This window comes from Gracilinanus agilis, chromosome 4 (assembly GCF_016433145.1).
Source record: "Gracilinanus agilis isolate LMUSP501 chromosome 4, AgileGrace, whole genome shotgun sequence".
NCBI classification, from domain to species: Eukaryota; Metazoa; Chordata; class Mammalia; order Didelphimorphia; family Didelphidae; genus Gracilinanus; species Gracilinanus agilis.
The window spans coordinates 194,600,588-194,626,805 of NC_058133.1; the positions used below are offsets into that span (position 1 = coordinate 194,600,588).

A 26,218-nucleotide genomic window follows, 5' to 3' on the forward strand; every position below is an offset into this window, starting at 1 on the left:
ACTGAGTGGTGGGAATGTGATTTTGTGATTGGGATTGTGAAGTCACTAGTTAAAGTGATGGTGAGAGGTGACTGACTGCCATCATCTTTCTCATAGCTGAAACATTGTAAATAATCACTTATGTCTTTAAGCCACCTGTTACTCTGCTAATAAATTGCAAAGCCAGTAATTTTGATATTTTTAAAAGCCTACTTAAGAAATGAGAACATTTCCTTTGCTTGACTCCTATGCTGGTTCTTCAACCAGGTTATACTCATTAACTGTGGGTATTTCTCCGAAGGTCCTTCTGTCCTCAGCCCTCTTCTCCTCTACATTACATCACTTGATTTCATCAAATCCAGTGGATTCAATGACCAGTTCTATGCAGAAAATTCTTACATCCACTCATCACAATATCACATCACAGCCTTTCCCCCTGATCTCTATTACCTACTGCATGTTGAACTGGATGGTATATAGTCAATGCAAATTCAACCCATCCAAAACAGAAACCTGTTATCTTTCCTCCAAAGCCCTCCTCTCTTCCCAGATTCCCTGTCATTACTGAGGGCACCACCATCACCCTTATTATCTATGGTTCATTAGCTAAATGTAATCTTCAACTTCTTACTTGCATTCACCTCACAATCAGTCTTTCCCTGGAAGGTCACAAGAACTTGGCCCTATTCTAAAGACTATTTGTCTTAACTTTAGAGAACAGGGAGGGCCTTTGAGGATGAAAACCCAAACTTGAATGATGACCTCGCTCTACGAACAATAAGCCAGCTAACATGACCGCGTTCACAGTGGTGCTGGGTAAAGACGCAATTTGGAGACACCACACTTTCTGATTAGAAGTGGGTAATGACACGCAATAATAATTAATCGAAGGGCGTGGCTTAGGCCTGCTACCAGAAGGTTGCTACAGCTGGGATAAAAACGGAGACAAAAATGGAAGGGGAAGGGCTGTGTGACGTAAAATAAGTGCGCCATGATGTCCGGGAAACGCCGCAGAGCGTCACAAGGCCGCAGGTCTCCTTTCCCGCACTCCCCACCACCCCATCCCGCCCCTCGCTGGCCTGCTCAGCCATCGCAGCGTGATGACGCACTCCCGGAAGTGGCGCTCTAGTCCAGGTAATAAAGACCGAGGCGGCCTCGGGAGAAAGAGGCTTGGGACTGTTTTTCTATCCATAGTCTCTTCTTTCCCGGTCCCCGGAGCCGTCCGGAACTTCCCCCGAAAGAAGAGCAGGTCGTCATGGGAGGTGGAGATCTGGTGAGGCGAAAGGAGTCCTGGGCTGGGCTGGGCTGAGTTGGGCTGGGGAAGGGTGGGGGAGGGGGGAACTGGTAACCATGGCAACGGAGGAATGCGGGGGGCGAGGGGAGAGGGAAAGGACTGTTTGACCTTGGCGCAGAGGGGCTGAGGCCGAAATCCTGCTGTGAGGGTTAAGGAGAGGAAAAAGGAGGGAGGGCAGAGGAAACTGCGGAGACTGAACTCGTCCCTCAAAAGTAGTTTGGCTCTTATTGTTAAGCGCCTACTGTGTGCTAAGTGCTGGGGGTACAAAGAAAGGTAAAAAGTCAGTCCCTACCCTTTAGAAACTCACAGTCTAATAGGGGAGACAACATGCGAACGGTTGCATAAAGCAATCTGTGGACAGCAGCAGTGATTTGGCTTATGAGTTGAGAAGAAGGGAGAAAATTAAAGGGAGGGGGCACCCCTGGGCAGAGAGAGGGGAGACATGAGAGACAAGACACCTAGAGAGAACATCTTGCTCCTCCAAAGAAAGTAAGGTGGCCTCTGCGAATCTGAGGTGGTAGCATTAAGAGGAAGTGGCCAGCTCTCCCGAGGCCCCAGGATGATTGCCTCAGTTACTGTTATCCCCTTTCTCCATCTTCCCATTCTCTTCAGGCATATCTTACTCTCTTTTCTCCTCTTTGAGTTTTCCTTCACATCATGCTACCAGATGAATCTTCCCCAGGCACAAACCTCATCCTATCACTTTTCTTCAGAATCCCATTCAGTGATTTCCTATTGCTGGTCAAATAAACACCAGACTTTCCTTCAACTGTCTGAAGTGCCAATTTTGTAGCCTTGTTGTTTAATCTTATTCCCCACTGTCTGTCGTACATTCTAACCAAACTTGACTTCACACTGTCCATATTATTATCCCCCTTAAATATCTCTTTTTTGGGAGGGAGGTGAGCTGACACATTTTCTCATACTCTTTCCTCTATGTTATTTACTGATTAGCTCCACTATATATGGAACATCCTTTCTTAAAGTCCATATTGGTAAGAGTTGAAGTCCTAGTCATCATTTGAAACACTTTAAATTTTACTTTCTTTATGAAAGTTTGCTTGCTCTTTCTAGTTGGAATTGATCTTTTAATTTAGCAAACATTTATTAAACTCCCTTTGTGGGCAGAGCACTGTTAATCCCTGAAGGAAAAACATTTAACCAAGACATGCATGGTTCTTGCATTCCTAGAACTTTTAATCTAGTAGGAAAGAGGAAAAGACACAGATAATAACATAAGTTTATTAGAGAGCTGCAAAATTGCTCTTTTGAGAGCCAAAAAAAAAGAAGGTTGTTACTGAGTTTGGGAAACAGAGAAGGCGTTATTATGATATTTGAGTTGGAAAAGCTGACTGTTAAGAGGTGACTGGTATTTATGGAAGGCTCTGTTAAGGAATGGCTGACATTTGTAGGATAGTAGTTATTAAACATTCATTAAGTGCCTGCTATGAGCCTGGCAATGTGCTAAGCCTTGGGGGGGATAGAGACTGTTCAGTTCTGATCTAGAATCAATCACCTCAATTTAGGCTTGGTCTTATTTGAATGGTCTTGGCTCCCTTGCCAAAGACGTTGAGAGATTGTGTTACAGAAACACTGAACAGTACATAAAATGTTATTATTATTATTATTGTCAGGAAGGAAACCTTGAAAACCCAGTTTAGCCGAGTACAAACTCAAATCCCCTTTGCAAGTTGTTCTCATTACAAAGGCTGCCTTTGCTAATTTTGGTATCCCTACAAAAGAAAGGCTTGGACCTCATAATACTTTATACTTTTCCACATTATTTTGTCTTGTTTTGCTTTGTTTTGTAGCTTTTTGTAAATGCCTTTAAATATACTCCACAGGAGAAAATATTGTCTTTTTTTGTAGCTCTTTGGCACCTGTGGCATATAGTTTGTAATTAATAAGTGTTTGTTGAACTGAATTGATGTTTAAGTGAGGAGGATTTTTAGCTATCTTAAAGCCATCTAAGTTTTTTTTTTAAACCCTTACCTTCTATCTTACAATTGATACTGTGTCATTTATAAGGAAGAATTGTGGTAAAGGCTAGGCAATTGAGGTTAAGTGACTTGCTCAGGTTCACACAGCTAGGAAGTATCTGAAGCCAAGTTTGAACCCAAGACCTCCTGTCTCTAGGACTGGCTCTCTACCTACTAAGCCACCTACCTGCCCCCTACATGCTTTTTATGACAACCTGAGAAGGACTCTATTTATCCTTGAACTCGGTGCACCTTATCCAAAACTCCATAGGTGTGTTGGAGATGCAACTTTTATTTTTCTGACTGAGATTGTTTTTAGGAGAAAGGGATTATAGTTGCCTTTTTGCTGTCTTCAGTCATCTGAAGCTTTGCCAACTTTGCCAGGCACTGGCTTAGAGCAGACCCCATAAAGAAAGGCCAAAGGGGCAGCTAGGTGGCTTAGTGGATAGAGAACCGGGGTTCAGATCTGACCTCATAGACTTCCTAGCTGTGTGACCCTGGACAAGTCACTTAATCTCAATTGCCTAGCCTTTATTGTTCTTCAGCCTTCCATTCTAAGACAGAAAATAAAGGTTTAAAAAGAAAAAAGCAAAAACAAAAACAATCTTGACCCTCTGAGGGTTTCCATTTTAACAGGAGGAATAACATACAAATAAAAAGTTGCCTACAGGGGCAGCTGGGTAGTTCAGTGGATTGAGAGTCAGGCCTAGAGATGGGAGGTCCTAGGTTCAAATCTGGCCTCAGACACTTCCCAGCTGTGTGACCCTGGGCATGTCACTTGACCCCCATTGCCCACCCTTACCACTCTTCCATCAAGGAGCCAATATACAGAAGTTAAGGGTTTAAAAAAAAAAGTTGCCTACAGAATAGAAGAGAGATAAACTTAGAGGGGAAGGCTCAGTGCTAAGAAAGCCATTCTGCAGAGGGTAGAGCTTGAATTGAGTCCCCCAAAAAAGCAAGAGATGTTAGGAAATTGAGATGAGGGAGAGTATTCCAAACTTAAAGGGCAGAAGGTGCATTGTCACATGTGAGTATCAGGCAGGCCAAAGGTGCTCGATTTCATGGAAGGAATAACCTGAGAAGAGGCTTGAAAGGTAGGAAGGGCCCAGATGTTATGAAGAGCCTTAAATGGCAAATGCAAACATTATTTATTTGTTTGTTTGTTTTTTAAATAAAGCCTTACCTTCAGTCTTGGAGTCAATACTGTGTATTGGCTCCAAGGCAGAAGAGTGGTAAGGGTAGGCAATGGAGGTCAAGTGACTTGCCCAGGGTCACGCAGCTAGGAAGTGTCTGAGGCTAGATTTGAACCTAGGACATCCTGTCTCTAGGCCTGACTCTCAATCCACTGAGCCACCTGGCTGCCCCTGCAAACATTTTTTAATTGATTGAAGATGTTAATAGGGAGCCACTGAAAGTTATTGAGAAAGGGTGGAGGGGGAACATGGTCAGACCTTATTCTAAGGAAAAATCACTTTGACAAGCTATGTGAAAGATAGGTGAAATGGCAAAAAGACTTGAAGAAGATGTAAGACCAGTTAGAAATTCAGTACAATAGCCCAGGTCAGAGCTTATTAGGGCCTGAACTAAGTTGGTGGTTGGGTGGTAGAGAGAAGAGAGAGGTAATAAGATATGGCAAATGCTTGATTGGATTTATGATATGGGAGAAAGTGAATAATAAGGAATAATACTAATATATCAAACCTCAGGAATTGGGAAGATGGTAGTACTTTTTTTTTTTTTTTTCCCCTCAAACCCTTACCTTCTATCTTAGAGTTAATACTTATATTGGTTCCAAGGCAGAAGAGTGTTAAGGGTTTGGCAATGGGGGTTAAGTGACCTGCCCAGGTCACAAAGCTAGGAAGTATCTGAGGCCAGATTTAAATCCAGGACTTCCCTTCTCCAGGCCTGGCTCTCAATCCACTGAGCCAGCTACCTGCCTCTAGAATGGTAGTACTTTAAAACATTTTTTTTATTAAGGAAAAAATTTTTTAATTTTCTGGGTTAAAAAATGGAATAATATGGAAATATTTTGCATGATATACACGTATAACCCAGATTGAATTGCTTGTCAGCTCTGGGAGTGGGGAGGGAAAAAGGGAGGGAGACAATATGAATCATATGACTTTGGAAAACTTATGTGCAAATTTGTTATTAAAATAAAAAAATTTTTAAATTAAAAATTGGAAGAAAAAACCCAAAACATACACCCAAATAAAGAAGTGATAAATCATGTTTTCATTTGCATTCCTACTCCAACAGTTCTTTCTTTGGAGATAGGTAGCATTCTTTTTCATAATCCCTCAGAATTGTCCTGGATCAATGTGTTGCTGAGAGTAGTTAAGCCTTTCACAGTTGATCGTCACACAATATTGCTGTTACTGTGTACGGTGTTCTCCAGCTTCTGCTTATTTCATTCTGCATCAGTTCATGAAGGGCTTTCCAGCTCTTTCTGAAATCATTCTGTTCATCATTCCTTATAGCACAATAGTATTCTATCACTATCATATACCACAATTTGTTCAGCCATTTCCCAATTGAAGGACCTCCCTTTAATTTCCAATTCTTTGCCAAATGGTGATACTCTTTTTTTTTTTGTAGGGTTTTTTTTTTTTTTTAAATTTTAAACCCTTAACTTCTGTGTATTAGTTCCTTGGTGGAAGAGTGGTAAGGGTAGGCAATGGGGGTCAAGTGACTTGCCCAGGGTCACACAGCTGGGAAGTGTCTGAGGCCAGATTTGAACCTAGGACCTCTAGTCTCTAGGCCTGGCTCTCAATCCACTGAGCTACCCAGCTGCCCCCTAAATGGTGATACTCTTAATAGAACAATGGAAGTTCAGAGGAGGATAGAGTTTTGGGGAAAATATAATGAATTTCTATTTTGGACTTGTTGGATTTGATGTGCCTACGAGACATCCAGTTTGAAATGCCTGTTAATAGGAGTTTGGAGATTTGGGATTAGAGCTCAGAAGAGACAGATATCTAAATATGGGAGTTATCTGCATGGAGATGATAAAGGTCTGCCTGTTCTCTCTGCTCTCTCCTTTTGACTGCAGAATCTGAAGAAGAGCTGGCATCCACAGACCCTCCGAAATGTGGAGAAAGTGTGGAAGGCAGAGCAGAAACATGAGGCAGAACGGAAAAAGATTGAGGAGCTACAGCGGGAGCTTCGGGAAGAAAGAGCTCGAGAGGAGATGCAACGCTATGCAGAAGATGTGGGAGCTGTCAAGTAAGTGTTGGAATGTAATATTTGGTGAGAACTTTGGAACAAGGATCTTCTCATGTAGGTTACCAAATTTGCGTGTTTATTTTCATCTTGGGTTGATTTCCCTCCTGCATTTTGCATTTAGCACTTAACACCTGTGTGTCTTGCACACAAGCGATGTTTATATGGAATTCACATAAATGCTCCTTCATTTGGGTAGGATTCACTTTGGGAATGTAGGTTTTTTTTTTATAAAAAAAACTTCCCCCTTCAATTAAAAAACAAAAACAAAAACAAAACCCCCCTGTAAAAAAATATGCACAGTCAAGCAGAACAAATTTCTGATTGGTCATGTACCAGGCTGGAGTCTGGAAGGCTCAGGAAATCTTCCTGAGTTCAAATCTGGCATCAGACACTTACTAGTAGAGAGACTCTGGGCAAGTCACTTAACCCTGTTTGCCTCAGTTTTCTCTTCTGTAAAAATGAGTTAGAGAAGGAAATGGCAAACCTCTCTAGGATTTTTACCAAGAAAACATCAAGTGGGATCATGAAGAATCAGACATGACTGAAAAAATATAAATCTCAGTCTGCATCTCAAGACCATCATCTCTGCCAGGAGCGTGGATAGTGTGCTTTATCACTGGTCCTCTGGAATTGTGGTCAGTCATTGCACAGATCAGAGTGTTTTAAGTCTTTTAAAGTTATTTGTCCTTTCAATGTTGTTATTATTGTATTCTCCAAGGTTTCTCAGAAATTGTCTCTTATTATTTCTTAACAACATAATAAGGCAATTAGGTGGTGAATGAATGGAGTACTATGGTTGGAGTCATAGGAAGATTCATCTTCCCAAGTTCAAACTGGCCTCAGACACTTATTAGCTGGGTGATCTTGGGCAAGTCACTTAACCCTGTTTGCCCAATTTTTCATCTGTAAAATTAACTGGAGAAGGAAATGCCAAGAAAAACCCAAATGGGTCATGAAAAGTCTGACATATCTTGATACCACTGAACAACAAAAACCACCCCCAGCATTACATTCATATACCATTACTCATTCAATCATTCATAAGCACCTCCTTTGTTTCCAGATCTTAGTCAGCACTAAAAAGCTGTTATAAATATTTTTGTATATGTATTTCCCTTCTTTCTTTGATCTCTTTGGAATATGGGCTTGATATAGTATCCCCCAACTAAAGATATAAAGAGTTTAGTAACTTTTGGAGCACATTTCCAAATTACTTTCTGGAATGGCTGAACCAATTTATAGCTTCACCAGTAGAATGTAGGTTTGTATTAAGAAGCCAATGTAGTATTATAGAACAAGGGAATGGATTAGAATACAGAGTCCTGAATTCTAGGAGTATTTCTCCCACTATTAATCCCACAACATGTATTAGAAATACTAAAGAGGCGGCAGCCAGGTGGCTCAGTGGCTGGAGAGCCAGGCCTAGAGACGGGAGGTCCTAGGTTCAAATTTGACCTCAGACACTTCCTAGCTGTGTGACCCTGGGCAAGTCACTTAACCCACATTGCCTATAACTAACTGCTCTTCTGCCTTAGTACCAATACATAGTAGTGATTTTTTTTTTTTAACCCTTACTTTCCATCTTAGAATCAATACTCTGCCCCCCATAGTAGTGATTCTAAGATGGAAGATAAGGCTTTAAAAAAAATACTAAAGAGTTGTGTACAGTTTTCTGTTGTGTAAAATGAAGATAACGATTTCTAGTTTCAACCTTATTATTTTGGGAGGATAAAATGAAATGTGAAAAACACAAAATCATGTAATAGATTCTAAAAGTAAAACCATAAATGATTTTCTAGATTTGTTGTATAGGTGCTTCTGTACCATTATTTTCTTCCACTAGTGCAAATAACTAATAGTTCACTATGTATGTATGGAGGGGACTCCTATAATCAATTACTATCATAATAGCATTTTTAAAAAAACCTGTTACTTTCTGTCTTAGAATTGATACTAAATACCAGTTCCAAGGCAGAAGAGCAGTAAGGGGGTAGGCAATGGAGGCTAAGTGACTTACTCAGTCACATTGCTAGGAAGTATTTGAGGTCAGATTTGAATCCAAGATCCTACTATATTTGGGCCTGGCTCTCTAGTCAATTAGCTGACCCAGCAATAGCATTTAAAATTTATTTTTTTTTATGAGAATTCAGTTCTTTCCAGATCACAAGGGCACAGAAGATGGGGGAGCTTATACTATTGACAACAGACTTCACCTTGAGCAAGTCTCCAGAATGGGTCTGTCATACTTCCCTCATTCGATATGCAGAAAGCTCTTCCTCTTTTATTAGCTGATATTTTTTATTTAATGCAGTAAGCATTTATCAAGTGCTTACTTTGTGCTAGGTACCAGAGATACAAAAACAAGAGTGAAATAGTCCTAGACTTCAAGGACTTGGTAATTCTAATGGGGAAAATCATGTACCTAGATAAATAATTTCAGGAGAGGGATGAAAGGACCATCAACAAAGGCCTCTTTTTGAAAGAGGTATGTGGGATGAGCCTTGAAAGGAGATAGAGGTTTCTTTCTTTTTTTTTTTAATTAAAAAAATTTTTTTAGTTTTATCATCTTTATTTTTTCTTTTTTTCTTAAAGAAAATTAATTAAAAATATTTTTCCATGGTTACATGATTCATGTTCTTTCCTTCTCCTCACCCCTTTCCCCTCCTGGAACTGATGAGCAATTCGACTGGGTTTTACAAAACCTATTTCCATATTACTATTTGCAATAGGGTGATTGTTTAGAGTCTACATCGTCAGTCATATCTCTGTCAAACCATGTGATCAAGAAAATGTTTTTCTTTTGCGTTTCTATTCCCACAGTTCTTTCTCTAGATGTGGATAGCTTTCTTTCTCATAAGTCCCTCAGAATTGCTGCTAGTACAGAAGTCCGTTACATTCGATTTTACCACAGTATATCAGTCTCTGTGTACAATGTTCTCCTGGTTCTGCTCCTTTCACTCTGCATCAATTCCTGAAGGTCATTCCAGTTCACATGGAATTCCTCCATTTCAATATTCCTTTCAGCACAATAGTATCTCATCACCATCAGATATCACAATTTGTTCAGCTATTCCCCAATCAATGGACATTCCCTTATTTTCCAGTTTTTTGCCACCACACAGAGCACAGCTATGAATATTTTTGTAGAGATAAAGTTTCAAGAGGTGGAGGTAAGGAGAGGCAACATTCTGGGTAAGTGCGTCATCCTATGCAAAACCATAGGCACAGGAGATAGACTATCATGTAGTGCATACAGCAAGTTAGCTGGTTTGGACCTCATAGAAAGTAAAGGGAAGGTGATCTGAAATTAGCTTGGATAAAGAGGTTAGGTTGAGATTATGAAATACTTGAAATGCCATGCTGAGAGTTTGTGTTTTAATCCTAGAGGCAATAGGAGGAGGTTATTGATGCTTCTTGAATAGGAGAGTGACATGGTTTCATGAACGAGATATATATATATGCATATATATATATATATATATATATAAATGTGGTATATATTTGTGTGTGCATTTTAAATACAGGTGTGGAATATACACATACACACTTTAATTTCTAATAACAACTATAGGCATTCAAATGTATTTATTTAAGAAATTAACAAACAGAATGAAACAAAAATGAGATTGTAAATAATAGTAGCTCTCACTAATGAAGCAATATAACATTTGTAACATCTCAGGTCCCTCATTCTATTTTTCTTTTTCATAATTTCCCTTTGTGAAATAAAAAACTTTACTACTGTATTCTCTATTTTAGGCACATGAAGTTTACCGGGGGGAAAATTTTTTTTTTAATATCTTACCTTCCATCTGAGAATTAATGCTGTGTACTGGTTCTAAAGCAGAATGGTAAGGGCTAGGCAATGGAGGTTAAGTGACTTACCAGTCACTTAGCTAGGAAGTATCTGAGGCTAAATTTGAACCCAGGGCCTCTTGTCTCTTGGTTTGGCTTCTCAATCTGCTGAGCCAACTAGCTGTTCCCCTAACAGAAGTTTTTAAAATATTAAATCCAAATATTTCTAGATCAGAGAAATAAATGTCCAAACTAAAATAGCTCCTTTTGCCCTTAGACATCTTTCTGCTACAAGGCAATTTGAGGTATTGTTTGCAGTACTTTTTTCCAATGTATAATATTTTATATATAATAATTTCTTACATTTTAAAAAAATATTCATTTTCCAAGATTTTGCATTCCAAATTCTTTACCTCCCTATCTCTTCTCCCCCTTCCTTGAGATGGTAAGCAATTTGATCTAGGTTATACATATGCAGTCTTGTAAAGCATATTTCTACCTTGGTCATATTGTGGAAGAAGACTTATAGAAAGCAAACAAAATTGGCAAAAAAAAAAAAAAAAGGTGAAAAATGGTATGATTCAATTTACATTCAGACTCTATCATTCTTTCTCTGGAGGTGGATGGCATTTTTCATCATGAGTCCTTTGGATTTGACTTGAATCATTGTATTGTTGAGAATAGCCGAGTCATTTGTGGTTGATCATCATACAATATTGCTGTTACTGTATACACTGTTCTCCTGGTTCTGCTCATTTCACTTTGCATCAGTTCATGTAAGTCTTTCCAGGTTTTTTCTGAAATCCTATTGTTCATTATTTTTTACAACACAATAGTATTCCATTATAATAATTTATCACAACTTGTTCATCCATTCCTCAATTAATGGACATCCCCTGAAAGATTTCTTTTGGGATCATAGCTATTCTTGGAAGAGACTTTAGAAACTATGTAGTCTACTTCCTTCATTTTAGACAAGAAAACTGAATCTCACAGCTATTTGAATGACCTGTGCAGTGACACAGAGGTAGTGAATATCTGACTCAGGGCCAGTACTTCTTTCATTATTTCATAAAGTCAACATTTTTGAAATCCAGGAAAAAGATACCAAATCAAAATGATGGATCAGGGAGAAAAGTTAAAAGCTGAATATAAATGGGTTGCTGATAATTTAAATCTTCCAAATTAAAGATCTCACTAGCCCTATTTATGCCACCATGCATCATGAACATTATTAGACTATTAATATATAATAATTATTGTACCTGAAGTCAAAGTCACATTGAAACAGTTCTTAATTTTTTGAACCCTTTAAAAAAAGCTACTCATTTTATTTTATATTACTCTTTATCATAAAATAGTAAAAACTTGCAGAAAAAGAAATCATGTTTTAAAACTACTCAACAAAACATTTCTAGTTGTATTACCACTAATTTTGAATTAGAGGAATACTAATTGATGCATTTTCCATGTAAATAGCTTTCTGGAGTTGAGTGTCTTGTATGTAAGACCACTTAGAAACCCTAGTTTCCTCTCTACCTACTCTGCCTACAGCAGTGGGTGTGTGGGTGGGGAGTGTGATAGTCTTTTATTTTCTCAGTGACATTTGAACAGAGAGCCATGAAGTGTAGTCTGTATACTATTCTTCATGCTGAACCATGTCTTGTTTGAATCATATGGTTCAGAAAGGCAGAATATTTGTCTGCCAGCCTTTCTTGTATAATTTTTAATATAGAATCATGCTTATATGGACATTTAATAGAATAAAACCTCATTTAAACATGCTCGGTTATCATGTTCCCCCATCTCAGTAAATGCAGAACAGTTAACATCATTATCTGTCTATTCCTGTCTTTGTCTTGATTATAATTTTATTTTTGGTGGTAAGAACATTTTCTTTGTTGGATACCATGTTTACTAAAGGAACTGAGTAGAAATAATTTTAAGTCAGATTAAGGAGCAGCTAGGTTAGCTAGCTCAGTGGTCAGAGAGCTAGGGGAGAAGGGAGGTCTTAGGTTCAAATTGGTCTCAATGACTTCTGAACTGTGTGACCCTGGGCAAGTAATTTAATCCCAATTGCCTAGCCTTTACCACTCTTCAGCTTGGGAACGGATACTTAGTATTGACTATGGCACAAGGTAAAGGTTTAAGAAAAAGAAAGGAAGGAAGGAAAGATGGAAAGAAGGCAAGAAATAAGGAAATAGCTGGAACCATAATGGTCAGTCCTTATTTCCTTTAACTTGTCTGCTGAATTTGATTTTCCCATAACATACCATACTACTGCAGTTGTCTGATTCAGCCTGTTAGTCATCCCTCTGTTTCCTTTGTTGGTGTGTCTTCTACTTTTTGACCCTTATGTATGGATATTTCCTTAAGACTTTTTGGACATTTAGACTGTTCTGCTGTTCAGACCCAAAATGTTTAAATCAACTCTTGAATCTATCTTCAAGACTTGCTTCTGATTTCTCTTCTTTGTCAGTGATATTACCATTCTGACAATCAGTTGGAATCTTGTTTTCTTTGGTTTATCTCTCTCTCAGTCCCCATATACATTCATTTACCACATTTTGTAGCCCCCCACTTTTTTTAAAACCTCTACCTTCTAAGTAGCAATTCTTTTTTTATTATTTAAACCTTTACCTCCTGTCTTAAAATTAATACTGGGTATTGGTTCTAAGGCAGAAGAGTGGTATGGGCTAGGCAATGGGGGTCAAGTGACTTGCCCAGGGTCACATAGTTAGGAAGTGTCTGAGGCCAGATTTGAACCCAGGACCTCCTGTCTCTGGGCCTGGCTTTCAATCCACTGAGCTACCCCCTTAGTATCAATTCTAAGACAGAAGAGTGGCAAGGGCTAGGCCATCAGGGTGACCCAGGGTCACACAGCTAGGATGCTTCAAGTTTCAACTCTTCTATGAGCCCTGGCTTCCTTGACTACTCCTGGCCTCTCCCCCTTTTGAATTCCTGAAGCACTTGAAATCCATACCACACGTTTAAGGAGTTCATTGATTGAGTCCTGCTCTTGACAACTGCTAGATGAGTTTTATCTGTGGGAAGTCATTAAGCTGAAAGTCATGAGACTTGGGTTTAATTCCAGCTCATCCCCCTTACTCTGTGATCTGGCTTCTCTTATATCTATTGCCCTGAATATAAAATAGAGATAATAAAACTTGTACTATTTGTCTTATCTCCCACTAAAATCCCACTCTTGTATTGTGTAGCATTCTCAAAGACTACATTCCTTTGGCAGGCACTGCTAAATCAGAAAGACCTTTGGGCATTGGCTTCATGACATGCTGTTTGCCTTCCAGAGAGTCATTACTAAAAAGTGATTTTTTTTTCTTTTTATTGCAGCAATTCATGTACCTTCTCAGGATCATAGATTTAGAACTGGAAAGGACCTTACAGGACAGTGGATCCAACTCCCATTTTATAGATGAGAAAACTAAAGCCCAGATAGGTTAAGGGCTTTGCTTAGAATCACACAACCAATAAATGTTTGAAGCAGGATTTGAACTTAGGTCTTCATGACTCTCTATATGGTGTTCTACTTATTTTACTACATAGCTGTCTTCCTCTGCTTACTGTCTCCTGGGATGCACAGAGGCTGTCATTATATTGAGTACAAAGGCAGTAGACACACACCAATGAAATTGCAAATTTTTAGAAAGATTGTAATATTTATCTCTCTACTTCATAAGGTTATTTTGAATAACAAGTCATATAATGAATATAAAGTACTTTGTGAGCATGAAGCATTTATAGAATATGCATAAGTTATTATAAGTATTTATAAATTTAGTAGGTATCTAAGCTTTTTTTGATCACAGGGAAGGTGACCTGTTGAGTTGAAGGAATTTCTGAGAACTTTTTTGGTATCCATGTTTTTTCTTCTCCCCCCCCCCCCTTGGAAACAGAAAAAAAGAAGAAAAACTGGACTGGATGTACCAAGGTCCTGGTGGAATGGTGAACCGTGATGAGTACCTAATGGGTCGTCCCATTGACAAATATGTTTTTGAGAAGATGGAGGACAAAGAAGCAGGTTGTTCATCTGAAACAGGACTTCTGCCAGGCTCCATCTTTGCCCCATCGGGTGCTAATTCTCTGCTTGACATGGCCAGCAAAATCCGGGAGGATCCACTTTTCATCATTCGGTATTAGCATGGGTTTGAGAGGGAGGCTTTTTAAGGAAGATTTGCTGAACTGAATTAACTTGAATCTCTTTGTATTGGTTTCTTCTCAACTTCTTTTCCTTTTGAATGTATTTGTTCATATCTTAAGACTAGGGATCATGATGCTAGGACAACTCAATTAAGGAATTTCTTTAAGTTAACCAGACTTGGAGATAATGGCAAATTTCATAATCTAACCCAAATCTATTTTCCTAATTTTGGCCTTTCTCTTGTAAATGTGGCTTCAAATACAGGCTAAAGGAAAACTGGCAATCTTAGAAGTATCTGGGGTTTGGGGTAAGAAAGAAATGGGCAAGTGGACAAGTTCATCCACTAGATAACTATTGAAACTAAAGTAAGGAAAAGAAAGTACCTTTATTAGGTTGTAGGCTGTACATGGGAAGTGACAGGACTGACCCACCTGTGTGTCCCTTGAATATCAGGATCATCTGGCCTGTAGACAGGGGAGCAATAAACTAGACACTGGGGCTATTGTGCTCTCATATCTTACTATATTGCTAGAAAAGGTAGAAAATGTGGTTCTTAATTGCTTCTATTGATAGTATAGACTTATTTAAGGGGGATCTGCCTTAAAATACTTAGTTTCAGCATTATTTTAGCCAAAGGGAAGGAAGAGCAGAACCTTCCAATTCAGCATTAAGTGTCTTGCTCAATCATTTCTAAGAGGATTTAAGCATTGAGCTCCTTGCTCAAATAAGAGGCAGGATGAGCTGATTGCCAGCAGGGAAGAGGAAAAGAACCAGAGCCTTCTAAAGATAATGAGTTCTACAGATTTGGGAAGGCCTCTGGTTTTAGCACTCTCATAAAGTTCTATATGAGATCTTGATGGATCTGTTTATAACAACGTCCATTTAGAGAATCATTAAATTTCCTTTGCAAAAAGAAATGTCAGTGATTTTTATTTTTACAATTTGTTTTCAGAAAGAAGGAGGAAGAGAAAAAGAGAGAAGTCTTGAATAATCCCGTGAAAATGAAGAAAATCAAAGAATTAGTAAGCATTGCGAATAGGAGGACTCCAAAACTACCATTCCAATCATTCGACAAGCATTTATTAAGGGCCTACTATGTGCAAGATGCTGAGGATACAAATACAGTAGGGTCTCTTTATCTGAGGTTTGCTTTCCATGGTTTCAGTTACTAGCAGATAGCCTGGAGCATAAGAGATCCACTCAAGATGTGCTAGAAGTCTGCTTGCAAAGCCGGTAGAAGTTGCTGTTTGTCCTGGCAGTGTTCTCTTCTGCTTCAGCTTTCAGTCTTTTTTTTGTTGGGGAATGGTGGGAGGTTGAGGACCTGCATATCTTGTCAAGGTCAGAAGTGGGGAGAGAGAGCACATATATATGAGGGCCAGTAAGCGTTCAGCCATTTGGGATAGTCTCTTGGAAGGTATTCTCCTCAGATACGGGAACCCTGCTGTAAAATAAGTTAAATACTCTCTACTCAATAGAAGCTTACCTTCTAATAGAGGCAGAGGTATAACAAGAACACATATAAGTATATATAGAATATCAATAAATGCAAAATAGTTAAACACAAGATGGTTGGGACAGCTAAGGTAGCACAGTAGCTAGAACACCAGGCCTAGAGACAGGACATCCTGGGTTCAAATCTGGCCTCAGACACTTTCTAGCTGTGTGAACCTTGGCAAGTCACTTAAACCCCCATTACCTAGCTCATGTGGCTCTTCTGTCTTAGAATTGTTACTAAGACAGAAAGCAAGGGTTTAAAAAAATATGCAGTGTGGTTTCAAGAAGGCATTAGTGCTTGGCAGTATTAGGAAAGGAGAAAATGGTATGGTGCTTGAGCCTCATCTTGAAGAGAAAGGCGTTCTCTGAGGCAGAGGTGAGGAAAGAGTGCATTCTGTGCATGAAGACAGGAGATATGGAGCATCATGTGAGGAACAATGAGAAGGCTTAGTCATGGAGTATTTCATAAAAGAATATCTCAAATTCTTATTCTGTCATAAGTCAGATTTATGATCAAGAGCTGGAAGAGATCATCTGGTTCTCAACATCCTTCAGTTTTCTTGTGTTAAAGAAATATCTTTTAGTAGTTATATTTTTATTAATTTAATTTATTTAAACCCTTACCTTTTGACTTAGAATCACTACTGTGTATTGGTTCCAAGGCAAAAGAGCAGTAAGGGCTAGGTAGTGGGAGTTAAGTGACTTGCCTAGAATCACACAGCCAGGAAGTGATGAGCTAGATTTGAACCAGGACCTCCCATCTGTAGGTCTGACTGTCAATTTACTGTACCACATAGCTGCTCCTGACTATATGTTAAATAGAGACAGTTTGTTTCACCATGGCCTTCAAAGCCACAACTAGTCCACTAGAGTAAAGTCCCCCAAATGGTTAAGCAAAATAGCATTAATGATATCTATGACAGCACATGCAGTCTTTCATTTTGATGGTTTATCATTTGTTAAAAGGAAGCAAGGAGTATGCTTTGACTTTAATATAAGTCCATTGTATTTTATCAGATTTTTTTCCTTTGAGTGCATTTTTAGTGGAACATGATTCTTTTATCTACTTTTTGATTTCAGGGGAAAATGGCATTGTGTGACAATTTCCTTGATAAAAGAGGGACCCTGAATTTTACTGTTTAACAACTGATCATGCTATTTTTTTTTCAGCAGATTGAAGCCTATTGCTGAATTTTTTGACAGAACCCTTAACCCTTACCCACTTTAGCTGCTAGCTAGTCTCAGGCACAATCATGCAGAATTTGAAATTTGGAAGGTGTTGTTGCACCTAATATAACCTATACACCAAAAGAATCCCCATTATACCATACCTGACAAATAGTCATCCTTAGCATCTGTTTAAAGACTCCATGGAGAGGGATCTTGCCACCTCCTAAGGTTGCCTGTTCCACTTTTGGACTGCTCTTATTATTAGAGAGTTTTTCCTGACATCCAGCCTAAATTGGCCTCTTTGCAACTTCCACCCATTGTTCCTTATGCTGCCCTCTGGGACCAAATGGAACAAATCTCCTCCCCATGACAGCCTTTATTTCTTAAAGTTTTGCCCCCTCTTAATGTAGCCCAAGAATGAATTACCTTTTTTGGCTGCCATATCAATGAGTCAGCAGTCCACTAATTCCTCCCACCCCCAAATTGTTTTCTAAATAATGGATGTCTGTCCATAGCTCCCTTAACTTATACTTGTGAAGTAACATTGAGCTGGGAGTCAGATAATCTGATTTTACCACTATTTAAGTCTCAATCTCTCACAGTCTTGGCTTCCTCATTTTATTAAGTGGGGATTGCTACTATTTACAGGGAAAGATGTAGAGTACTTTATAAATGTGACTAATTTCTCCACCAAAGACCTCTCTGATGTCTCATTGTGGAAGAAAAACTAAAGACTACAGCAAGGGAACTTCTGCTATCTCTGGCCAGACTCTACTGGGTTGGAAAGTCTTTGAGAATGAAATATAAATCTTTTTTCTGAGGTCCAGCTTAGTTGAGTTTGGAGAGATTTGTCACTAGATTGGCCACAGACTGATGGATTTTTTTTTGCTATAGGATCACTCAGAATTTGGTAGTTGAAGGTTTGCCATCTTTGCTGGAGAAAACATTATTGAATAGTAATAAATGACTCCTTAAAGTAGTATGCTTTGGGCTTAAAATGGAAACTCCTAGAAGCTGTCAAATTTTGATCATGTTCTATACCACTGACAACCACAAAGTCATGCAATCAGTAGAAAAGAGGTTTCTTGAGGAGAAGAACATTTTTTATCCTTTTATCCCAGGAGCCTAGTGTGGTGCCCAGCACATAGTAGGTGCTTTATAAATGTTGTACTGTCTGTTGAGTGTTTGGTCCCCTAGAAGACAGATTGCTTGAGCCCTGGAACAATCTCACAGGAGGGAGTCAGGAACAAAAGGTGGAGAGAAGTCAGCATTGTGCTTTGTAATTTTCTAGTTGCAAATGAGCCTGGAAAAGAAGGAGAAGAAGAAGAAGAAGGAAAAGAAAAAGAAGCATAAGAAGCACAAGCATCGTAGCTCTAGCAGTGACCGCTCTGCCAGTGAAGAGGAGCGGAGCCATGGAAGGTACTTGGAGGAGGCCTTTGGTGCCCTATTAGCACCCTTGCCTAGAGAGCTCACCTGGTCTTAGTGGTCTTTTATCAGAAAAACCATCTCATTACTGACTTGAGATCTTTCAGCTTCTGATTCTTAAAGGACAAGAATGGGTTTGTCTGGTGGTGGTTTGTTGTTTTTTTTTTTTTTTTTTTGTTATTTTAAACAGGCTAATCCACTCATTTAAAAATATTTTTTTATTCTGAACTTAGATGCCAAATTGCATATACTTAGTATAGAAAGAAAGGCTTGTATATGAAACCATACATAGATTATTTTTCTTTTAAAGCATGTGATAAAATCCATTTGTAGCTTTCAAAACTGTTTTGCTTCCCTGGCCTTATTTCTGTTCTTTTTCTCCATTTATCCACCCATTCTTGCCCACGCTGTCTCTCTTCCCTGTGAGCGCAACAGCAGGCACCTCTGCCTCTGACTCATTGTCAGCCTTCAGAATAGCAGCACAAGGTGGGGGGAAAGAACTCCAGTTGGGGGTTGGGGCTGTCAAGCCAGGCCTACGATTTTTCACAGGAAAAACACAATTGTGCTGATTCGTCCTCCCAGCCAAGAAAACCCAAATAGGGAAACACACTCCCAAGTAATAACGGGAGTTGGGAAGGCCATGGAGGGGGCAGGAAGTATGTTTGAACATGAAATTAAACTGCTTTACCTCCTTCCTCACACAGTTGTTTGTATCTTTTTTTGCTTTTAAATTTCTTCTTAGATATGAGTGTGCTCTTACAACAATGACCGATATGGAAGTGTGTTTTGCATGACAATAAAAACAAAATTAAAAAAAAAAACTTTCTTCTTAGGTCTCAAAAGAAGATGGCAAGTCCTCCTCCTGTTTTGCCCAAAATTCCAGGTTATGGCTTACAGGTAGGTACCTGGGCTGCCCCCAAAGCAGTGCCATCATGCTATTTCTGATCTAGTAGTATTGAGCATCTTTGGCATCTGATAGTTATAAAAGATAATAAGATGCCTAAATATTCTGTGCAGGCACCTCTGAGGAGGAGCTTTTTCTTTTTCTATCACTTGTTTCTGTTTCTTGGCAGACGGGATACTCCCATGAATTACATGCCAAATTGTCAAGACTGTGATTTGGGGTTCCATATCTCTCATTCTCCCTTGTATCCCTTGCCATAGGTCTAGAGTAGGAGAGATTTGAGAAGGGAAGTAGGGCAGGTGGATAGGTTTTAGAGTTGCTTTTTAAGATTACATTGTTCCTATATTTGCATGGTTGTACCTGCCTTGAAAATAGTTCTGTAAAGACAAGATGATGGGGGTCTGATAGTCTGCACAGTGTTTAGAGCACCAGGTCTGGAGTTGGGAGGACCTGGGTTTAAATTTGGCCTTAGACATTTCCCAGCTATGTGACTCTGGGCAAATCACTTAATCTCCATTACCTAGCCCTTGCTGTTCTTCTGCTTTAGAATTGATACTAAGACAGAAGGTAAGGGCTTTAAAAAAAACAACAAAAAACAAAATGATGGGCTCTTGATGGCTCCTTATGTGGTCTTGGTGCTTATTCCTTCCTTGGTATCACTCAGTTTTTTCTTTAAACCATAGGTGTCTGAATAGCTCTTTTGCCTTATTCTCTCTTTAGATTAAGAACACTGACCATGATCGGAGACTATCGGGATCTCTGGCGTCTGAAGCTGGGGGAGCTTACAGGGTCAAAAATCGTTCTAGGTCACGGAGTGCTTCCCGTTCGCCTCAAAAACATTCCAACAGGAAGGGCATGTGGGAATCTGAGACACGGGACAGGAGGTCACGGTCCCCTAAACATAGTAGGCAGTGAGTATGCTAATAGAGAAATAGCTGTAGGGAATTCACTCCCCTGGCTGGCCACAGGACACTTGATTTCAGGTAGCAATATCCATAGGTCTTGTTTCCCCTGTACCTTCATAGATACATGTTTCTTAGATACTGTTTTTGTTACATTTAGCTTATCTTCTTATCCTTGGATGTAAAAATCAGAGGAACCATAAATTTATAGGTACATATTGTATTCCAGTGTACTTTGAAGGCTGACTAGATTAAATGCTGTTTTTGTCATCTGTGTATTTCTTTCTCTTTAAGAGATTCTCCATTCTCCTTTCTCTCTCTGAGTGACTTCCCCACCCCACACCCTCCCCACCCTGATTGCCTTAATATCATACATTATAGTTCTTCTCCCGAGGGTTCAGACATGGAATTAGGCCCTCTTGCTGAAAAGATTCTTTTCTTGATTACAGGCATAATTCCAAAGTAAATAGGAAAGAAAGAGGCCGAACTAGGAGTCCTTCCCCTAAAAAGGAAGGATATCAAAGACGACATGCTCCAGGTTACACCAGGTAAGTTGAATACCTGGTAGGATAGTTCTAGAATCTTGAGGTGTGAGACCAGGAATGGCATAGCAAGATGACATACTATCTATATAGATTATTTCCCGGCAAGTCATTTTGAAGATTTTTTCCTTTGTGTTATCTCCAACAACTTAAGCCCCCTAGAGATGTTCAGGACCAAACTTTTTTTCTTAGAAATTTGCTGTCTTGAGATACTAGCCAAAAATCAATTAAATAAAGGAGATATTGCTTTGTAGAAGAGTAAGGATCATTTTAGATATGTTGTCATGGGGGAGGGGAGGAGTAGTTAAAACCCTACTGGGTCCCTAGACCAAAGGAAAAAGCCTCTCACCCTTAAGGGGGTTGTGAGTTACAGGATACAGCATAGAAACAAGTACAAGATAATTTGGTAATGGAGAGAAAACTAATACCTAGAAGGATCAGAGAAGGTATTCTTTAGGAGGTAACACCTGGATTGTCTTGAAGGGTTCCTGAAGCAGAGATGAAAGTGCATTCTGGGTATGGGGAATAGCCTGTACAAAGTATGGAGAACAAATAAGCAATTTTGGTGGTAGTCAGTTAGTCAAACATTTATTTTTATGTATTTATTTTAAATCCTTATCTTCTCATCAAGTATTGATTCCAAGGCAGAAGAGCATTAAGGATTAGGCAGTTGGAGTTAAGTGACTTGCCCAGGATCTTGCAACTAAGAAGTAGCTGAGGCCAGATTTGAATCCAGGCCCTCCCATCTCCAGGCCAGGCTCTCTTTCTACTGTGTTACCTAGTTGGCCTCAGATCAAACATTTATTTTTTTTATTTAAAATCTTTTAATTAATTAATTAGGAATATTTTTCCATGGTTATAGGATTCATGTTCTTTTCCTCCTCTCCTCCCCCCCATAGCTGATGCACAATTCCACTGGGTTTTACATATGTCATTTGATCAAACATTTATTAATTGTTTATTATGTGCCAAGTACTTGGAATAGAAAGAAAAAAATTAAATAGTCCCTCCCTTCAAGAAACTTGCTTTCTTTTTTGTACATTAGTATATACATAGGTTAATATAACTACAGCCCTCTCCATATGATTGGAGTACTAATGAGGTTCAGGAAGGAAGGCCTCATGTAAGGTATTTCACACCTGAATGTTGATGGGAAATAGGGTTTCTAAGAGGAAGAAGGGAAAGGAAATTAGAGTACAGGAATGAGGACTAGTATCTGCAAATAAAGATGGGAGAAGGGACATGGTATTAGATTTTCCTCAACTTGGCTGAACCGTAGAATATGTGAAGGGGAACAATGCAGATAATGCTGGAGAGGTAATTTTGAGCCAGGTTGAGACCCTTTAAATGTCAAACAGAGGAGTTTCAATTTGATGCTGGATAGTGGGAAACCTCAGAATTTTGAACAGTTGGTCAGTTAGAAAGGTCAGACCTGTACTTCAGAAATAACACTTTGGCAGGTATGTGCAAGACTATAGAATATAATTTAATTAGTCTTCTGCCTCCAAGCCTCTCTAATTCATCTTCAACAGCCTGACCACTGAGTGGATATATGTGGGTGAGGGAGAGTGAAGAGTTAAGGGTTATGCCAAAGTTCTGAACTTTTTGTGACTGGGAAGCTGATGGCCCACAGAACTAGGAGAGTTAAACAAAATGGGGACCTGAATGAAGGTAGTGGTTAGGGACAAATGCAGAAGCAAGAGGCGATATGGAGATTGACAAGGCTTGGTAAATGATTCAATTTGGGAGGTGATAGAGAGTGAGGTGATGGATCCTCAATTTATGAACCCTGGATGACTGGAAGTATGATGTATTCTTAACAGGAAAAAGAGAAGATTGGAGGAGAGGCAGGTTTAGAGGGGAAAGTATTTGAATTCAATGTTTCATAACATTGCCCCATGAGAGTGCATCACTCATACAGTCTTGGGAGAAGAGCTTTAGGGAGTTTGAAATATTCTTGAAAGCCTACCTAAATGTAATTGTAGCTTATACCTTTGCCCTATTTGAAGCTTCAAGGGAGAGACTACTACTCTATGGGATGTATATATAATGACATTGCATTTATTTTGGCACCATTTGAAAATTTCTAATTTTTTTGATTTTCTAATGATTCTGTGAGTGCATTTTTTTTTTCAGACAATGGAAGCCTATTGCAGCGCCCTGAGTGTTGGGCAGAGTCTAAGTTAAAATGATTTGCATAAGGTGACAGTAGTGAAGTGGTAGGCTTGGAACTAGAATCCAGGACCACTGCCTCCCAAGTTTGATGTTTTTTTTGGTGTCCAAAGTAGAAATCCTTTCCTTGTAGAACTAGACCAGTGGTTCCCAAACTCTTTTGGCCTACCGCCCCTTTTCCAGAAAAAATATTACTTAGTTCCCTGGAAATTAATTTTTTTTTAATTTTAATATCAATTAATAGGAAAGATAAATGCACCTGTGGCCATCACCGTTCCCTTGGATCACTGCAGCACCCACCAGGGGGCGGTAGGCACCCACTTTGGGAATCACTGAACTAGATCATTGAGACTTCTGACTTTATAAACAGAGTTTGATTTCTTTTATTTGTTGGACAGAAATGGATTTATATCTCTTTATTTCCTGAGGCCACTAGAAAGAATAGTGTAGGTTTTAAGATGTGGATTGACAGAGAGAGCTGTCATTTTTGTAAGGAGATAAATTGAAATTCTTAAGCCACTATGGTTTCTAATTTAGTTCTAAATAGTATCTTGTCTTGAGGTTTCCAACTATCCCCAGACTTGCTTTATGGCTAAAACCAAGATCAATTTTGAAATGTTTGTTTATTCAACAAATATTTGAGTATTTAATATGTATAAAGCACCATGCTAGCCATACTACATTTTGTCTGTGAATATGAGGCCTTTCTTTTTTGTTCTTGTGGTCTTTCCTTAAATCATTCCAAAGACCTATTAATGACTTTCCCTGACTGACTCTAAAAAATGTCTTTAATTTGATGCAGGATAGTCAAGGATGCTCTGCTTTCACTGTCCCCTTCTCTTTGGTTTTCTTAGATGAGGAAATTTGTGAGGGAAAGAAGGGAGTCTACAACATACTAAGTATTCAGTGATGAGAGAACTTTCCATTCACTTTGAACCTGGCTTTTTTCTTCTATACATGAGATTGTTCTCAGTTGGGAAAAGGTAGATCTAGCAGGAATTTATGTTCACAGAAAACTCTCATCAGAAGAACTAGAGCGAAAGCGGCAAGAAATGATGGAGAATGCCAGGTGGCGGGAGGAAGAGAGACTGAACACCCTCAAGAGACATGAAAAAGAAGATGAGAGAGAACGGAAGTTGGAGAAGATGGACTCCCGGGATGGGAAATTCATTCAGTGAGTGGACTTGTTTCCAGCCCTGTCTGATCAGTCTGGCAGCTTATTCTTTTATAATTGGAGTGGTAAGGTTTCAGTGGGTACCTTTGTATCATGGCTCCTGACACTCATCTTCTAAACTTCTGTTGGTAGGGGTCCAGGCCTCCTGGCAAGACAGTAGAATGTTTATTTTGTTGTTTGCAAAAGAGGCTGGGTTTCTGAATCATTGAAACTCTCTGGACATCCTTTTAAATTTTGGGATTTCATGTAAGAATCTTTTTCTAGTGGGCCTTTGCCTTACTTTCAAAACAGATAAATTTTCTGTTATGGGTACTTGTAGAAAAAAAAAAAAAAAGCTTGCTGCTTCCCCCATTTGTATGTAGTTCCAGATGGAGTGTTGAAAGTTCTGTTGTAGGCTTTTAAAAGTTGTTTAATTTATAGTAGCCATAAGTTTGCTTCATATCATGAACCAGCCAGGGAGTTGGTCAGTTAGAAAGGATGTTTTTGACTTGTCTTTCTCAATTCCTCCACAGCCAGTTGAAATTAGAAAGTACTTCCACCTCATCTTTAGAGGATAGGGTCAAGCGCAACATCTACTCCCTGCAGAGAACTTCAGCTGCTCTGGAAAAAAACTTTATGAAGAGATGAAGCTCACATGGATTTTATGCTGATTATCCTGAGTTTTCCAGGGAAGCTGCTGGCTCCTAAAAGAATTCTCTTTATAAGAGTTGAGATGACTTCCAAGGATGTTAGATCCTAACATCAAAGTGATCCTACTCCAGTCGTTCCAGAGAACAGCTAACATCCCTCACAAAATAGGGAGGAGCCCTGTTGTGTACAGTATCGGTCAATTCCTTGGTTGTCTCCTCTGGTATATATTGCAGAGTTGGGGTTTTGCAGTTTTTTTAAGAGGTGCCCATCTTTGTTTTAGTGCTCCTAGAGATTCCTATTACTTTGCATAGCTATTCATGGTCCTGTAATTTAGCTCCTGCTTTCCTTGCCCATTGGATCTATTCCCTTTCAATACAAATTGAACTTTTTTAAAAAATCAATCACCCTTTTAAAAATCATTCATGGACCTCTTCAGCTGAATAGTAAATCAAAGGATAGAATCAGTGTTTCTGGCTTCTATTACAAAATGCCTTGAAAATTGATTTAAGACACACCAGTGCCAGTTTGGAAGTCTGAGAAAGAAAAGGAATTCAGGGAGGGAATTCAGAGAAGTAGAGAAACAATACTAGAAAGTACCAAATGAACTGTTAAATGAAACTATTTGGTCTTTAAAATTTTTATAGTGGTATATAGTGTATGTATATGTACAAATGTATAATTTTTAATAGTTCTTTTTAAAGTTATTTTTGTCTAAACATCCTGTTTGAGAAGTGATTTTTGATATATTATTACCATTACTGAACTGTGGATACCAAATAATCTTGTCACACTTTTCTCTCTGTGTAGCTGGGAAGGTTTAAACACTTCCTATAGCGCCTTAACCCATTTACAGATATCTCTGGATGTAAAACTTATGGTTCTAGAGGTATAACCAAACTGCCAACATGCCTCCTGGTTTATAAAATAAAATAGAAATTCTATTTATTTTCCTGTTTCATGTATGATAGTTTTGGTACATTGTTGGTATTTACGAGTTACTGTCAACTAAAAGAAAATACAGCAAAACTTCAAGGTAATGAATGAGGTACTCCTTTACCTCCTTTTCCTTTAAATTTTTGACTAGTGTATTTCAAATGTCAGTAAAAAAAATCATAGAATTAGAGATGAAAATGAATCATTAGATTTCATTTGGTCTAACCTCTGCCATTGTACAAATGAGGTCCAGAATGGTGATAAATGACAAGAATGGACCCTCAAGCCTTGACCCGCAGACTCTACATGTAGCACTGTCAGGGTCTGTAGCTTTTCAAAAGATTTTTCCTACAAAGGAGGAATATTTCTTCATTTTTATCTTGATGCTGATTACAATTCAGTCTATTTATATATAGGCTATATATAAACTATATAACAACT

General features: G+C 38.9%; 1 protein-coding gene across 1 annotated transcript; it reads left to right on the plus strand.

Annotated features, from left to right (window-relative positions):
- The first annotated feature begins 1,076 nt into the window (after positions 1-1,076).
- Positions 1,077-25,777, plus strand: CWC25 (CWC25 spliceosome associated protein homolog). The gene is made up of 10 exons (XM_044673437.1): positions 1,077-1,252; positions 6,305-6,477; positions 14,187-14,423; positions 15,384-15,453; positions 18,387-18,514; positions 19,354-19,417; positions 20,145-20,335; positions 20,776-20,874; positions 24,053-24,214; positions 24,727-25,777. The coding sequence occupies exons 1-10, from the start codon at positions 1,235-1,237 to the stop codon at positions 24,839-24,841; spliced, it is 1,257 nt and encodes a 418-aa protein (XP_044529372.1). The 5' UTR covers positions 1,077-1,234; the 3' UTR covers positions 24,842-25,777.
- The last annotated feature ends 441 nt before the right edge of the window (positions 25,778-26,218 follow it).